Source organism: Tachysurus fulvidraco, chromosome 19 (genome assembly GCF_022655615.1).
Source record: "Tachysurus fulvidraco isolate hzauxx_2018 chromosome 19, HZAU_PFXX_2.0, whole genome shotgun sequence".
Classification (NCBI taxonomy): domain Eukaryota; kingdom Metazoa; phylum Chordata; class Actinopteri; order Siluriformes; family Bagridae; genus Tachysurus; species Tachysurus fulvidraco.
Genome location: NC_062536.1, coordinates 16,848,421 through 16,866,823, shown reverse-complemented (window position 1 = coordinate 16,866,823; position 18,403 = coordinate 16,848,421). Strand labels below are relative to the sequence as shown.

The 18,403-nt window shown below is 40.2% G+C and overlaps 1 protein-coding gene across 3 annotated transcripts in view; it reads right to left on the bottom strand.

The window, feature by feature from the left end:
- The window catches only part of adipor2 (adiponectin receptor 2), a 39,818-nt gene extending 25,945 nt beyond the window's left edge, over window positions 1-13,873 (bottom strand). The window contains exons 1-3 of one of the 3 annotated variants that reach the window (XM_047803758.1): window positions 13,716-13,872; window positions 12,272-12,406; window positions 2,948-3,206 (exon numbers count right to left, since the gene is read on the bottom strand). In XM_047803758.1, the coding sequence (XP_047659714.1) occupies window positions 2,948-2,989 (42 nt within the window). In that variant the 5' untranslated portion in view covers window positions 2,990-3,206; window positions 12,272-12,406; window positions 13,716-13,872. Of the gene's footprint in view, window positions 1-2,947; window positions 3,207-12,271; window positions 12,407-13,715 lie in introns of all 3 variants that reach the window. The other 2 variants (XM_027134288.2, XM_027134291.2) reach the window with 2 other exon arrangements.
- Window positions 13,874-18,403: the final 4,530 nt, after the last annotated feature.

The following is an 18,403-nucleotide window of genomic DNA, read 5'->3' as shown; positions in this document are numbered from 1 at the left end:
TACGTTCCAGCCGAGGAGACGCCACACCTGATCCCAGCTGTTTGAGCAGTTGATCTCGTCCTTCATCGCTCTCGCAGGTGTGGCTCCTAAGTGCCTGGAGTGAAAACCTGCCACCACACCTGCCTTATTTTTGAGTCAACTCACTGAACAAAGTCAGAATAAATGGATAACTTTGCTAACATACCGAGTTAATATGCTTTGGCTGAACCGGACACAAGGACAGAACAGGGAACCGTATAGTCGCTGTTATAGATTCGAAGCTGTATTAAGTAAGATTTTAGTCAGGATTAAGTTACAAACGGTTATGTAGGTAGACAAGATATCGTACATGACTGTCTTTATCCTTGAACGCTCCCCGATCCAGGCCCGTGATCTACAGTGTACAGGATATTACGGTGTCTATCGACTGACTAACAAGAGCCGCGTCTAAGCACAAAAAGGTTCGGTATCGGAAGTTAAAATAACGAGTTGTTTAGAATAATCATGTCGTACGTACGTGTTATTTAACATCCATGTTAACAGACTGAAAAATTTACATAAACAATTATGCAAAGTCTGCTGAGTATTTTTTTTGCATGAAACAAATCCACCGAGCTTTCGTTTGCTTGTACAGCTCCATGTCTCAAAAGCTCAAACTGTCCCTGTTCCAGACCAGAAATGAACTTTCCATCATTACTTCAAGAAAAAAAAAATAAAAATAAAGTAAAGACGAGCAGAAAACAGTCCTAAAAAAAAAAATAATAAAAAATAAAAAATCGCTACAGAAATTTTGACTTGAAATCGTGGCAAAAATTGGCCTTGTCTGGGTTTTCTTATAAACAAGCATGAAACTCTGAGTATAACTATTCCTGGAAGAGCAGGAACACCAGCTCCCTGAGACGAGATCGCAGGAAACTTTCTTACACAATCTCAGATGTTTTGTTGAATACTGAGAAAAATCAGAACAGCTGTAATACCTTCTGTTTAGTCGTGTACTTGCACAGGATCAGCCTGTTTCACAGCATGCCTTAATAGCCACGGAGGACAGGTTCGGAAAGTTCTACAAACCGGATTTATCAAAAAAAAAAAAAAAAGAGAGAAAGAGACGGTACAGAACGTCCTGCTGGGCGAGTGCCAAGCGGAGTGTTGTGTTAGAAAACACACTGAGCGTTCTCTAGAACAAGAACCTTCTTTCGGTTCTCAGGTGAGGAAACATCTTTAGGTTAAAAATCGTTAGAGAGTGTTTATCTGTATCATGATGTGCATCTGAAGTGGGTGTGTCCTAAACCAGAAGGGTTTTTTTTTTTAACTCTAGACTCCCGGAAATTCTACACAAATCTACTGATCTTAAACAAAAGCAAACACACAAAAAAAGGCAATCATCTGAGGCTGAATGAATGATGCCTTTGTTTGCTCTGTGAGTTTCATGCTCATAACAGATATTTTGGTTGCATCTAATGGGGTCCTTTATTTTTAGGAAACACGTTTGTTTTTAAACTCTTCTTTAATTATCTCTAATAATCGAATAGCGTTAGCATTCCCGAGCAAGCTGTAAAGCAGAGGCGGTTGACCCGCGGCTCCCGGGGCGCGTGGCTCTTTGCCCGGATTCATGCGGCTCTTACGTTCATATCGAAGTTTGTTATTGTGTCTTTTTATTGTGTTCGCTTCGCTTGAGTTCAATACGGTATTTCCGTCAAACACGCATGTGAGTGGGATGAAAATACCTCAGAGTTTCCCAGTAGGAGAAAGATCATTTGAGCAAATAATCTGTGTCAAGTTCGTTCTCAAAATGGCGGGGGAAAAAAGTGATGATCATGTGTGCCTGTGTGTATGATGTGGCTGTTTGTGATAACACAGTAAAAAGTGTGGCTCTTGGTCTCTGACCAGTTGGACACCCCTGCTGTAAAGTCTCTTTTCCATACGGACCGTTCTACACATCACACCGTACAGACGAACATTGTGACCAGGTACGACACCTGTACGGCGACGATCGGACGCAGCGCACAAACGAGCCGCATCCAGCACCTGTTACCGAACACTGTGGGCTGTTTAAAATTTCATCACCCTGCTCAGGTTGCTGAGGATCGATCACTGCCCTGAGAGTCAGTAAGGTGTCCTGCACAGGGATAGATTTCCACCTGCCCCAGTCTGACCACACACACCACAACAAGGCCTCGGCGACTAAACGCAGACGGAAGATGACCTGGTTTTTGGTTGCGGTTATTATTGTGATCGCACTGTATACATCGCTGACTCACACACACAAAAGGTGTGTAGCAGCCAGACACCTATGAGAAAATATTAGTTATTCCCAAATGTAAAAAAAAATACAAGGCGACCGTTAAAAGGCCGTTAAAATAAAAGGCGACCGTTTTTTGTCTTTTCACATCCATACAGGTTTTATTTTTTATTAAGCAACCTGCACAAATGTCATAGCCATTTATAGTTCCGTTTAATGCCACAGAACAAGTTTGATCCTGTTAGTAGACGTGGCTGATGAGACAGAATCTGGGATGGTTTTAAAAATGACTGTATACAAAAATATCCTGTATAACTGAGTGCTTCCAAAATTATGGCAACAGTTTGGAGAAGAACTACGTACGGGTGTGATGGTTAGGTGTCCACCAAAACACACACACACACGGGGTGTGTGTATAAAAAGATAACGAGAGCTGATATATAATATATAATCATTTATTTCAATTTATAACTTATCACAATATCAATATACTTGTCATATCATCCAGCTCTACGTTTTATTTTAAACACCGATCTAAAACATCGATTTTAATGAATGCTATTAAAATGTTAATAAAAATTCAATTTCAGCCAACTATAATTTACTGGTTACTTACTTACCGAATAATAAATATATTAACCAACCGTTGAGTTTGTGAAACTCTTTGGGTCTGGGAGTAAAGTAGTAAAGTGTATTGCATTAGTGTGAGTGTGTGACGCTGCCCCTTACCCCGTTCTGCGTACAGTCTGACTCGGAGCTACCAGGGCTCATGGTGTCCTGGCTGTCTGATCTGGAGTCTGTGGTGTTAGAGCTGTCGGTGTTGCACACTCTGTGTCTGAGGATGAATGCTGGGCTTTCGCCCTCCTCCCTCAGCTCCGCTCCTTCCAGCTTGTCTCCTGGAGTTTCTCTTCGCTTGTGTACTGCTGCTCAACTCCGAGATGATTTTGTCCAGACTGTCGTGTCTTGCTGTCGATACGCCACAAGGGACCTGAGAATGCAATATCAGTAGAATGCACATTGTGGGTTATTTATACGAGTTATTAATGCCCCAGCAGTTAAAGGCGGGGGGGCACGATGTTTGAGAAATGCTTCAGAAAACCGAGCCGACAAACAAAACGAACGTGTAGCCAATGAGTAGAAAGGGGCGTGTATTATCGATATGCGGCAGAGAGAGTATTTCGTGCGCGTGTCTGACATTAGCATAAAGGGGCGTGTCTTGTCAATATGCAGCGGAGAGAGTGTTCAGTGCGCGTGTCTGAAATTAGCATAAAGGGGTGTGTCTTGTCAATATGCGGCAGAGTGTGTGTTCAGTGCGCGTGTCTGACATTAGCATAAAGGGGCGTGTCTTGTCGATATGCGGCGGAGAGAGTGTTCAGTGCGCGTGTCTAACATTAGCATAAAGGGGCGTGTCTTGTCAATATGCAGCGGAGAGTGTTCAGTGCACGTCTGACATTAGCATAAAGAGGCGTTTCTTGTCAAAATGCGGCGGAGAGTGTTCAGTGCGCATGTCTGACATTAGCCTCTGCTGTTACCTCTGCCTTGGGTTCTAGGTGTTGAACGTCGTCCTCTGCGTGAAACGAAGCTAAACCTTTATAATACAGCATTACTGAATACAGCACTGTTTGTTTAGGTGATTTCAAATGTCAACGTTGGCTTTCAAACATCGTGCACAGCACCTTTAAACACCTCCTTATAGTGTTCCAAAAGTTACATATAGTACACTGCGGTAGCTAAAAACTCTCTTTACATTAACGGCATTTGGCGGACGCCCTTATCGAGGGTTAAGGGTCTTGCTCAGGGGCCCAGCGGTGACAGACGGGTTCCCTGTTCGGACGTGGACACAGACGGCTTAGTGTTTTAATACAAAATCATGACTAATGCAGAAAAAACGCATTGAGCGTTTGACTGTATCTACAGTCCATCGACAACCCCGTGTTTTTTTCCTTTAATCTAGCGATTAGGGAGCAGAACTTATTACAGAGTTTTTCAGCACAATGCCGAGAGGACGTCTCCGAGTCTATCGCTTCGAGCAACATCTCTGATGTGTCGAGAGTCCCAGACGTACGGGCGCTGCAGGAAGCCAGCAGTCTTCCTCTGAATGCGAGGCATCAAATCAACAACCCAGACAATAACAGCTTTGCTACCGACGGTACATCTGAGAGAAACATTTCAGCAACAAAAGACAAGCAAATGCTATTGGGAACAGCAGGAAGGCATATCTAAGTCCAAACAGATGGTGTCGTTGACAGAACCTAGAGGGACGAGTCTCAAAACACTGACGTGAAAAAATGCTGCGGATCTTAAAACCAGAACAGAAGACGACATGTGAGATCTAGGAAATGTAGACTTCTGCACTTTTTTGCGGCCGAGCTGAACTTGGGGTGTTTTTTTTTTAGGAAACTGAATACTAAAGCTTAGGGAGATTTTCTAAAACACAAAAACGAGTTAAAACCGTAATTTTTTTTTTTTTTTTTTAAATATTGCTGTTCATTATTGCGTCAGCAGCTTAACCGAGTGGCCTGCTAAAGTACACAGACAACCGTTTAAACAAGAACATTACACCATGTCTCGGTGTGATAAGAATCACGCTGGAAGGCACCTGTCTGCCAAGTAACGTTCCCCTGGCCGACCTCACGCCGTGCCAATCGCTCCATGGCCGTTTGAGGTAAAACATCTCAAACACTCTGACTAAAGTTCAAGGGCTGAGCCACTCTAGCTTAGCACTTTCTCCATATTAAAGGACCTGCCACTTTATGCTGGCATAAAAACTCTTTCTAAAGGAGGAAGTGGGTGTTTAAATCAGTGCTCGTTTCACTCGTGATTGCGGCAGCACTTTGTATAGACACAGCTGCTAAAGTGTCTTGGCTGTTTCCGTCTTCCTTACTCCAAATTTACTCTCGCTCTAACTGCAAAGAATGACCGCAGCTGTGTGCTAAAATAAAAAATTTTGGCCTTTGTACAAGCTCTTCTGATGCGTCATGGCTCTTGTCCTGGCAAAAAAAAAAAAACAGACCTTTCTTTTTTAACTTATCACCCATACAGAAGGTGCTAAAAGGAGGTCAGGCATTTTTACCAATGCGATTAAAGGTGGGGTGTACGATGTTTGAAAGCCAATGTTGACATTTGAAATCACCAAAACAAACACGCCCCTAACCCAAATGGGCGTCACCCCTGTTTTGTTTGCTCCAGCCCACACATACATACGTGACCCAGGCAACTATTACGGCAGAACACTCTCTCCACCACATATTGACAAGACACGCCCCTTTCTGCTCACTGGCTACACGTTAGTTTTGTTTGTCGTCCCGACTCGGTTTTCTGAAGCATTTTTCAAACAACGTGCACCGCACCTTTAAGAGTCACAGTCAAGGTTAAACAGTTGAAGTGTAAAACGGAATGAACTCTTCAGATCAAGAAGACAACTCATGACACAGGAGAAGCCAGGAGAAACCTGTGCTGCAGCTTCAGTTTGCTCATACCGAGATGCAATCATGTATAAAAATGAGTAAGGCTAAGATTCAGAGCCAACAGCACTTTATGCAAGACTGAAGCTCAGGATCTAGTGTTAATTATCAGCGAGTGACAGAATAGCTAGTCGTCCATGGCCCGGAGTCTAAAACAGCGTAATTGGCCTGGCTCAGGATGGAAAAGATGGCAGTACTTTCTCGTCTATCAATTAGTGCAACAAGAGGTCAGATAGCTAGTTAGACAGCTCCGGATCAACCCAGAGGAGTCACACACAAATATACATAGCTAATACGTATGGGGGAAGTCGTGGCCTAATGGTTAAAGAGTCTGACTCCTAACCCTAAGGTTGTGGGTTCGAGTCTTGCCCCCACTGCTCCCCGGGCGCCGCAGCATAAATGGCTGCCCACTGCTCCGGGTGTGTGTTCACGGTGTGCGTGTGTGTGAACTTTGGATGGGTTAAATGCAGAGAACGAATTCTGTGTATGGGTCACCGTACTTAGCCGTATGTCACGTCACTAATATATATTAACACAGTTATGGTAACAACCAATGTTGGGCAGTAACGCGTTACCGTTACGCAGTTACTTCTGACAGTAACTAATACAGTAACGCATTACTGTGTAAATAAAGTAACACCATTACTGTACGGTGCGTTTGTCCGTTACTTAATTTAGATGAATACATTTATACTGAAGTGTAGCCTACAGACTAACCTGTTTACAGCAGCGACACATTGTAGGATCGGTGGATGCCGACCTGTAAACACGGAGACGCCGCACTGTGGGCGCGTTTCCGTTTATTCATGTATGTCCGGCTGTAACGGCGAGTCGAGGCGAGAGTTTCTCAAAGCGGAAATATGCTCATTATTTCACTTTAGTTGAGCATAAAGACAAAAACCTTTTAGTCAAATGTAAGCTGTGTCTTTCTGCTTCAAAAGGTCCTATTTACTGCGATAAACAGCAACTCCGATCTGGAGGTAGAAACTACACGCCTCGACAAAGCTAGAAGCTAAACTCGGTGTCAGTGGACACACGAGTCAAGTCCCTCCAGCCAAACAACAGCGACTAGATTTTAACCGGACTGTTAGCCAGGGACAGATCAACTAACAGTTTTGTGTTTGTATAGACCATAAGGCATAAAAGGGCATCAATGGGAACAGTACAGAACGTTCTTAAAAAGTTACTCTGAACAGTAACGTGTTACTTTACTGTTTGGTGTAAGTAATCAACAAAGTAATCAAGTTACTTTTCGAATGAAGTAACTAGTAACTGTAACTAGTTACTATTTCTCAGTAACTAGCACGACACTGCTAATAACTAGAGTAGCTTAACTCCTAGTCATCCCTGTTGTGCTTGTGTTGTGGCTGTTGTACCAAATTTCCCCTTGGGGAGTAATAAAGTGCTCTCTACTCCACTCTACTCCACTCGAGTTACGAAAGAAATGATGTGACCTTCCTCATTTATCACTTTGGGAATTTTTTGAAACCTTTAACATACCAAGCACATGATCACCAAGACAGACAGGCTGGACAGCTATTTGTTCAGATATTCAAATGTGTTTTCACCACAATTTAGCAAAACGCCAACTAAGCTAATACGTTCCAGATCTTGTCCACATAGCCAAAGCCATGGATTTGTGCAGAACAACAGTGTCCTTATTACTTTATCAGGAAAGTAAAAAAAAATATTTATATTTAATTTATATCAGTAGATAATCAAGAACATTAGTTATTCTTGGCAGCGAAGACCAATTTGAAGCCAATTATTTAATACACCGTTTAAAACATTTTTTTTTTCCACAAAAGAAAAATAAATAACGGGCATGAGACAAATAACCTGCAGGCCAGTGAGTGTTTGTGCTTTCAGTTATTATTGTACGAGACTTGAGAAACTATAGCAGAGCAGCTCAGAAAGTGTTTATATTGATTAGGATCAAATTCTTTACTGAATAATCAAACCTGCGAGATGTCTCACGTCTGTGTGCTAGTAAACACAGGGTGATGGTTTTATTACAACGTTGTAGGGTTTGAATTTTAAAACCTTTAGTACGCTTCAGACTTGCTGAAAGGTCTGTTATGAGTACGAGTCCTCTGGATTTTCTGGGGGATAAAACGGTTTTGAGGTTTTATTCGAGTTGCAGCTCGTGACAGAGTTGAAGATGACAGTGAAAAGCTTTAAATGATAAACTGAGCTCGGTGTGTTGAACGTCGCTAGACGGACATCGAAATTTCGACAGCTCTCGACGACCATCTAGAGATAAGTTCATCTCAAACAAAGCACAAGAGGGTTCAGACAGAATATTAATAACAAACTTCAACAACACGTGTGTTCCTGTGACGACCCTCCTGTGTGTGTGTGTGTGGGTGTGCGTGCGCTGTTGAACGAGCGATCGTCATGTGGAAATAAGTAGCCTCTCAGCTCAAGAAGAAAAACACACTTGACCCTTGCTGCTATTTGAAGTATTGGTAACAAAAGACTATTAAAATACTTAAAATAAAAACCGACACTAATTATAAACGCGGATGCCTTTGGAATTAATCTACATTCTTTGTAAAGTGCCCTGATACCAAACAAAACAAGTCAGTACTTCAGTACTTTAGTTCAACTGGACACTTTTTAAACTGTAAATATGCACAACAAACATTTCTATAAAGTGCTCTGCTGGCATGATGCGAGCATCAAGAGAGTTTGCTACGACTTGATAAAGATTTGTCAGACGTCCAAACAAGGATTAAAGTGCAAGCAACGAGTTCATTGTGTTGAGAAAATCCCAAATGACCAGCGAAATCCTGTGTGTGACTAGATGTCACTGGTGCAAGTGAACGACGTCCCGCCGGCTCACGCGACTATTTGGCCATATGACCTGCAGACACACAGTGATCCACTCTAAAGGGCTTTTTGTCTTTCGTCTCTCGGTCATAAGACCAGGCTGTAATAAATGACAGCACTCCACTGACAGGCTGACAGGGTGCACAAGAAAAGCAGGTTCTCTGAACACATGGGAGTGAGAGAGAGAGAGAGAGAGAGAGACAGAGAGAGAGAGAAAAAGAAAGCAAGAGAGTGTGTGAGAGGGAGAGACACACACTCCAGATCCAAATAGAAAAGAAACTACACTCTGTAGTGTAAAGTCATGTGTTACTGACAATGTGTTGAGATCTTGAGGTGTCCTGGTTAATCGTGTTTAATCCTACAGCCGACTTTTAGTTCAATGTATGGATTAAAATGTCCTGAGCATTTACACTATTGTTCCTTACAGAGCTTTCTGAGGAATTAGGCCACTTTTATAACTCGAGCTTGGGCTGCAAATTGGAGGGAAATAAACAATTACAGTATTTTCCGCACTATAAGGCGCACCTAAGAGCCTTAAATGTAATAATCCGGTGCGCCTTATGTTTGCACCGAGTTCCAAAGATCTGTAAAAATGTTGTTGTGTGACTTTGGTAAGCGCTCCGCTTGATTGACTATCGGACCATTTCCCGCTGATACAGGGACGTAATACATACACTACGTACGCTGGCAGCGATAAACCAATCAGAGGACATTACGTAATACGTACAGTACATACGCTTACCTCCGCCACGCCTCCGGTAGGTACAGTATAACTACCAGTATGTTGCAAAACAACATTTGTTTCTTCCTAACCATTATGCGCTCCACACTCCAGTCCAGTAGGTGGTGGTAAATGCACCTTAAGTTGGTTTGCCATTCGCCAATAAAAATCCAATGCTTACGAGGCACAATACAAACCACAGGCTATCAGTTACATGGTTGTAAATGGGAATAGAGCAGCTGAAAGAATTCAACATCAATGTATCTATGGTTCGGAAGTGGAGGAAGCAGGAAAATGTACTGCTCCAAGTTAAGAAGACACAGTAGATAAGGACTTTGATGGATTTGTGGGAGAAGATTGATTAAAAAATAATGTGCGTGTTGTTAAATAGTAGAATAAAGTTCAACTAAACTCACTGTTTTGCTTCTGGCTTTTATAGCATTTATGGCTTGTGTCATGTTAAACTGTGGAGACGTTTTTAGATCAAGGTTAACAAACCGTTTCATTTTGTGTTCCGAAACCAGGTTACAGCTTCAGAGTCTGTGTACAGGCGGTCAGCCGTTTCACCAAAACCTATATGAACGTTTTCAGTGAAGTTCCTTTCATTTTGTAGTAATCGAAACTTTCATCATCTGTCTTTTTCACTTTCTGCTCTGTCTTTTAGACGTGAAAACACCACACATCTGTATTGCGGTTGTAATTTCCCCATGTTTTTTTTTCTTTCGTGAGTCAAACAAAACAAAACAGAACAAACCAAAAGATAAAATAATAAAAATGATGCAAGTCGCATATATTAGCGGGAAAATTGTTGTTATTAAAACGAATAATTTAGGAATTGTTTAATAGTGAAAAGTGCTCACTGAGATATTGTGACATTTAATTGGTGAGAATTTCAGAAACAGCATGTTAACATTATGGAAGAATAAAAAAAAACTGAGAATTTATATATTTTAAAAAAAATTATATATATAAATAAACCTGTCACACAAGCAGCAGAACCACAATAAGGTTACCATGTCCTTCACTCCCCCTACATGTGCACCGTCATCATATGAGGTGGTCAAATGCCCCATTTGCTCTGACACGAGTCCAACACACACACACGAGTGCACACACACACGAGCGCACACACACGAGCGCACACACACTTCAAATGTGCCCAAGGTCAAAGAGATTGAGCTTGCTACGTCCGACATAAACTCCCAATCACAGAGGAGTGACATGTAGTGACATGGACCACCATCAGCCCTACGACACACAACAACAACAACAACAACTACACAGAATGAAACACCATGGAGTCCATCTCCTTGGCAACACTATGACATCTTATGGAATTATTATGGGATTCGAGGCACTGCGCCGTCAGGCAGCCGTGCAGATAGCGGAGAAACTGCATGGCTCACGCTGTTTTCCAGATTTCAGGCACTGCTGCTGCGATGAGAACGCGAAGATACGGATTTCACGAGTTGACCGTCTGTCTGTCTACCGATGCTTTTAACTTCATCAATGATGCATTAAAAAAAATCTATATATTTATCTATATATAAATAGTTTTTAAAAATCTGGGGGGGAAAATACAAGATATAAATCTCTATACTGGATATTACTTCTTTTTTTTTTTTTAACTGTGAGTCCACAGGGGGACCACAGTTAGAGCTCAGTCATGGAAAACAAATCAATACTGTCCTGACCAATCAGAATGAAGAATATCCCATACAATTATGTTCATATTGTCATATGGTTTATAATCTTTAAAACGGTCTTTTTAAAGTCTTTTAATTCTAATCTGACATTTTATACAATTCACACACAGGAACAATAAACTTGCAGTAATTGTAATAACTAGTGTTGAGGCTCCTGTGTCTATTTTTCACCTGGACTGCACTTTGTCTCTGAGTAAGGACACACTGTACACAGATCACATATGACCCTGACTGAGAAAAACCGATCCACGTCGAGGGAACGGACGAGCGGCACAAGTCGAACAAACGTGCAGGGAAAACGTGTCAGGTGTAATATGCTTAGGGACTTTGATAAATCCTTCTCATAGGTTGGGTTACACGTACTGATCAGACAGGTGACACAGGGCATCACACGTCTTCTTTTCTTTAGGGATAAAATATGTGATATTCTCAAAATGGTTATTTGTGTTTCTTGGGACCCTGTGCACGAATAGCTTTGAATAACAATAATAATAATAATAATAATAATAATAATAATACAATGCGAGTGCTGTAGTTCACAAAGATGACACAGTGCTGTCATGTGACTTGGCTGGACCTATAATTACAGCTTATATCAAAAAGATAAGCCTGTTCTGAATTCAGTCCCACACACTGATAACCAAAATGATATCTAATCAAAAATGCACTTCTTTGCCAACTGATCTCAGATCTAATCTCAAAAGACTAATTCAAGTTGCTCAATCCAACGATGTGGCAAACTCAATGTTGTAACCTCGATCATTTCAAACGTTATATAAATAAGATGACATAAAGCCTGTGACAAGATGCGAGATATTGACGATTTAATATCGAGATTGCTTTTGTCACACTACTGAATGATTTATTATAAGTTTGTTATATTCTTTCTTCAAGTAATTTACCTTCGAATTCTTACATCCGTATAGAACAAATATTTCAGCATGGTGTCATGTTTGTGTTTTTGACTCCAGTTGTTCCGCAGATTACAATCGGTGGTAGATGGATGGGGAAGTTGAAAAAGACTAAATAGTGTGATATTCATTTGAATATGTGATATTCAAATTCTAAAAGAACAGCACACTGTTCTCTCCTGATCCCAGCTATAAATAAAACAGCCTCTACTTTTACTGCCTTGTGATGCAGCATGAGCAGCGATTTAAAAAGGTGGGATTGGCCGGCTTCACACGTCTCGGAGGAAAGACGTGACTGCGTTGTCAGCCCTGGATGGAGATCATACGGTGGTGGATAACATCTAGGACTAAATTAGGGATTAGAAATTTCTTCGAGATAAATTAAAATCGTAAATAAGCAGATTGGGTGTCAAACATACCGAGTCAGCACCGATACACTTGTTTACCACGTGTGTTATCAGACAGGATGCTGATAAACTCGTTTTTTTGTTTTTTTCTTTTCCAGTACAGAAATAAAGCGGAGGGAGTTTTTGAAGAACTTCCAGAGAAACTTCCTGTAAAATGTTACCAGAGAAACCCATCAGATGATGTTGTTATTGTATTCAAAACACAGGTGTCATTATAATCTACAGGGCCACGACTGAGAAGTGAGCCGAGGGCAAAAGAATTACTAAAAAGTGATAGAAAAGATAGGATATCGAATTAAAACGAATATTAAAGTATTAACGAACAACGTGCTTTTTATGTTTGTGTTTAGGACAAGTCCAAGAGACAATATTATAGCAAAATTTCCTCTCTCTATTAAGTTAATAAGTCAAAATAAATAAATAAAAAATAAACACTGCAAAGCATAAACTCATACAATTCTGTATCTAAGCTGTTAGCACAGAAAGATTAGACCTTACAGATTAAACCTGACAGAATCGATGCTATAAATGTTATATTCATTTTTTCTGACCAATTAGATTCAAGAACCAGGTTATCATCAATAATAAGATCTATATCGTCCTTAGTAATAGTGTAAAAGGTCGGTTTTTATTTCTATTTAAGTGGAATAGAAAAATTGGTCTAATGACCTGACCTGAGACACGTGTTTTGTTAGACTTATTATGTTAGACTTATTATATAGACTTATTATATAGAGTTATTCACACCAATGTTTTTCACTTCAGCACAAAACCAGCTGGTGACGATGTGACAGCATGGAGGAAAGACTGGAGACAAAGACAGGGTGTGATATAACGTGCTAAATAAATATGAACGCGGTCAGATTTGTTTACCCTTTACATATTGCCCGAGACTTGCTCTAATTCTATCTATTTATTTCTATGCTAAGCTGAGACATATTGTGCGCGAGGGTTTGTTTACAGTACAGTTAGCTTAGCTACAGTTAGCTTGTCCGCTGTCAGGCTTCCAACACGGGCGGTTATATGTTTGGTCCATGTCTGTTCTTAAATAAATAACTAAACAAACAAACAAACCCAACACACGTTTGAAATGTTCTCCATTCGGTTTGTATTAAAGGAGAATAAAGTAGCCTCGAGTCTCATGCTAGGTCTAAATGTAGAGCAGCCTTTTTAAAACCTCGACGTGGATTTAGGGTTCGGTTACTAAATAGTTTACAGGTTTGTAGTTTAATTTAGCCGAAAATAAACACAAATACCTCGGTGTATGACATGCTAGTTAAGCTAGTGATGTCAGGTTCAACAGAGAAAGGCCAGTGCACGAGCTCGAGCTCGTGCTGAAGTGAAAAAAAAGTAACGTTCGTAACGTTAGAAGGCTGGATAAAACTGGTTTTCTGCTCCAAATATACGCGTGTCAGTACATCAAACATACATAATATCTTAGTAAAATTAAGTTTACCTCCAAAGCTGAGAGTCCGGAGCTGTCCTTTAAGTGTTTTTCTCACAGAGTTAACGCGAAATGTTGACCTCACTCGGGAGATCTTACTCAGTTGACCTCACTCCCTTGACCTCACTCAGTTGACCTCACTCCAACAGCGGCTCTGTCAACTGACTGGTCTTTGACTGTCTGCATTTCTTCAAGCGCATGACGCCGTCGCGTGAGAGCCTCACGTCCAATCAGAACGCTCTACTGATAACAAGTTAACCAATGAGCGAGCGCCACAGCCGAAAGGTTTCATGGGTAATGTAGTTGTTCAGGTTGTTTATGTCCTCGCACATCTTCACACAACAGTCCACTAAGAGTTAGAGCTCAAATGCTGTTCTTGGTAGCTTTTTACTCGTTAACCGACATTACGTTTGTACTAATTCACCATCAGTAATATGTATCTTTAAAAATGTTGTTAATTTATTTAAAGTTTTGTGCTTTAAGGGTACAATAATAATAAATAATTAATTTCCTTCTTGTACAATAACCTTTAAAACATTACAAAGATAAATGTTTTTGTTTACTCTCAAAGCCACGCCCTCCACCGCTAGTTTAAATAGCGATAGCATAATTATGAAGTCATTTGTGAAATAGCTAGCATTGTTATGGCGTCACTTATGAAAAAGCAAGCATGATTATGACGTCATATATGAAATACTATGACTGACGTCATTTCAGAAATAGCTAGCAGAATTATGACGTCACTTTCAAATGCACTTGGAACATTAAACTTCTTGAAAGCTGTGTTACAGCTTAATAATAAACATGCAAAACTGTCCTCATAATCGATTGAGAGTAAGCGAATAAGCCTTGGGGAAGGATTCGTGTCTATAAAATCACTGAAAAATTAAATAAAGAAATAAAAAATATTGAATATTGTCCCTTCAATTGGCTGAGAAAAACAACTGAAATGGGCTTGTTTGTGTTTACGACATCTTTAAGAAGCACTGATGCTCCTTGTATATATATATATATGTATGTATAGCTTCTTTCTACTATGAAGATTTTGGACCTCCACTGAGACGAGGCCGACTCTGTGAGGATCCTAAGGTGTCTAGAGATGTTCCAGCTCCAGTTAGACTCTGCTATACTAAAGAGGAGACACCAACTCCATGTGGTCTTTGAGGACAACAATCTCCTCATCAATACAACATTTATCAGACTGTATATTTATAATCACACCCTCCAGTGTCACCCAGATGAGGTTCCCCTTTGTGTCTGGTTCCTCTCAAGGTTTCTTCCTTTAACATCTAAGGGAGTTTTTCCTCCCCACCTGAGTCACCTGAGTCAGATCAGACTTGCTCATTGGGGATAAATACAAACACATTTAAATATATCTAATATTAATCTAGAATTTTTGTATTATATTAATCTTTATATTATTCTTTATAATAACCTTTTGTTTTATGTTTATGTTCTGTAAAGCTGCTTTATGACAATTGATGTCAATTATAAAAAGCGCTATAGAAATAAATTTGAATTGAACTGAACTGAATTGAATATATAGCAACAAGTAAAAGTCTAGCTATGAGGTTTGCCTCAGGATTAGATTACAAAGACTGATACTTGCTTCCAAAACCAAAAATAACCCACATACAGTACACATGTACGTACTGTGTAACCGGCTCTCTCCAGCTCTCTAGCTCGCTTGGAACCACCGACCCAACAAAGGTATTTAGTAAGTAAGTAAGATAAGACTGTTCTCTGTTCTGGCACAAGGGTGCTGTAATAAACCTTGTCAGATATCCACACGAACCAAAATATCAAGACATACCTGTTCATCTAGCAATTAATTAGACAAACTATTTAAAAATGTCATGCATTTTTAGTCGCTGTCCTTAGTAAACTAGCACAAGGGAAAGGTTTTTAGTAGAGATTACTCTTACTCTTCTCTGAGTAAAAAGGGTATCAGCTAAATGCTGTAAATGTGAATGGAAATGATTTATATCTATTGCACCGACACACTAATCACTGTTCTAACCGTCAGTCAGTAAAATGACCAATGACTTCCATAGTGACAATATGAACAAACGGCTTAATAATCGCATGTGCAGGAAATAATATATTGCTATCCCTGAGGCTTATTATTTCCCATCTGTGTTTTACTTCTCTTACACTACAGGAATGAATTAATATATAACCTGTCATATATTTTTTATCCAACTACAGTTACATTTAATGTTGTGGAATGTCTGGTTCGTTCCTGATACCCACACTTACTGACAAAACTTGTCTGTTTTTAAGATTCTACAATAAATAAAAATTGTTTGCTCAGTCATGAAGAAAATGATTTGAGAATATTTTATGTTTTTTTATGTTTTATGTTATCACTCAATCGAAATATTACATTTTTTCCCCCTGTTTCTTCATTGAATTCAGATTATTTTTCTTTCAGAAATCCGGATAAATCAGTGAAATAGCAAACACAGGATTCTTCTTTTAAACTCCTACCAGTAAAGACCCAAATCTGCAAGACATTTTAGGCAGAATTAAGAAAAAAAAAGAGATTGTTTTTGAGAATGAAAATGAATTTTCACTTTCAAGTTATTTGTCATATTCTAAATAAAATTCTAATCAATTTCTTGATTTATTTTTTTTTTACACTTTTATACTTAAACACTAATGAAGTAGTCATCAAATTTAAATGGGAAAACAAGGGTAAAACAAGATGACTCCATGTTGGAGATCTGACGTGTGTGTGTGTGTGTGTGTGTGTGTGTGTGTGTGTGTGTGTGTGTGTGTGTGTGTGTGTAGAGTTTGCACCAACTCCAGTTGTGTTCAGCTTCATGACGATTTTGGATGAAGAGGCATCGACTCAACGAGGATCCCGAGGAACCTAGAGACGTTCGAGTGCCAGTTGGATTCTGCTTCATGAAGATTTCAGACATTCAAAGTGAAAATTCCATCTCCATGTGGTCTTTGAGGACAACAACCTCCTAATTAATACACAATTATCAGACTGTATCTAACTGTAGAAAGGACATTATTCATAATATCACTGTCCGGTGTTTATAACAGTTTATAATCACACCCGCCGGTGTCACCCAAATGAGGATGGGGTTCACTTTTGATTCTGGTTCCATAGGGTGTTGTTGTGTTGTTAGTGTTGTAACCAAAAGGTCACAGTTTATTAAATGACATCAGTTATCTAATCGGTCGTACCAATCTGTATTGCATCTATTTAATATTTAACGGGCGGCTATAAAGGGGTCAAAACCTCGTCTTATCGTGTTAATCAGATCCTCGAGAAAACTTTCTGGATTGTTTCCAGTCCTTTCTGTGAGAGTATGAAGTGTTGTGGTTTGGTTTGGTTGCTGTGGTGTGTCTATTACCTGCAAAACATCTCTACAGGTTCTGACTAGAGCGAAACCCATCAAGTGTGTTTTTAACAAAGAACTGGGTGTGAAAAAGATCTCCAGCCACATTATAAATCATGCATGTGAATATTGGAGCTCAAGAAGGGCGAGGTTTATTACAAGCATGAGAGCTGTTGGTTCTTTTATTGTGTTAATGATAGATCGGTTTGAACTCTCACACCGGGTTTCAGAACAATATATCCTGGACACACCCTGCTTTCTCTTAGCCCAGTGTTCTTCATTAGTACTTCTTTATGTTCGATCCTGTTTTGTTATCAACTGAATTCATTTCACTGAGTGAAATCACAGAAGATCTCATTTCAAATTTGTCCATCTGTGAATGACCGAGTCAAATTAACACCATTAGTTTTCTTTCATCCAAAATCCTGAATAAAATCATACATCGATCTCTAACCTGAGGCGAGATACGAACGCACGACGCTGCGGTTCGCAACGTGGCATTAATGTGAAAATTGAATACTATACTTACAGTATATCATAGTTTCGATCATTAGCATCATCATCATCATCCTCAACTTGATCATTTATACTACACATGGATTTGCATCTCCTCTTTAAATGTCTGAATCCTCATGAAATGGAATCCAACTGGAGCTGGTACATCTGTAGAAGAACCCTGTGAGGATCCCGAGGCATCTCGAGATGTTCCAGCGCCAGGTGGATTCCATTCCGTGAAGATTTCAGACATTCAAAGAGAAGATGCCAACTCCGAGTGGGGGTTAAGGACAACAACGTCCTAATTAACTGTATCTGTCATGATGGAAGCACCTGTCTCATCCTCCGATCGCCACCGGAGGTAACCGTCCCCAGAGTATTAACCTTTCCGGGCCGGGACTGATTACACCACCACCTGCGGCCAATTACCCAGTGCCTACTTAAGGCAAACTTGACTCCAGTGCGAAGTCTTGATTTGCTACGGCTATCGTTCTGAGCGTTTCTTAGTTATTTCTGGTTCTTGATCTGTTTCTTTTTGCCTTACGACTGTTTCCTGCCTACCCTGAACTTTTTCCTGTTATTCTAACCACGTCTTTGCCTTGCCTACTCTGTTGTATTTGCCGGTATCGAACTCTGCCTGTTGTTCACAGGCTGAGATTGTCAAATTAAATCTGCAAACGGATCCTCAGTCTTACGACTCGTCATCACAGTATCTGACTGTAGAAAGGACATTATTCATAATAACACTCTCTGGTGTTTATAAAGTTTGAATGAGGATGAGGTTCACATTTGAGTAACCTCTCGAGGTTACCGTCCAAGCTGCTGTTAGAATCTCTGCCTTCTGACCGA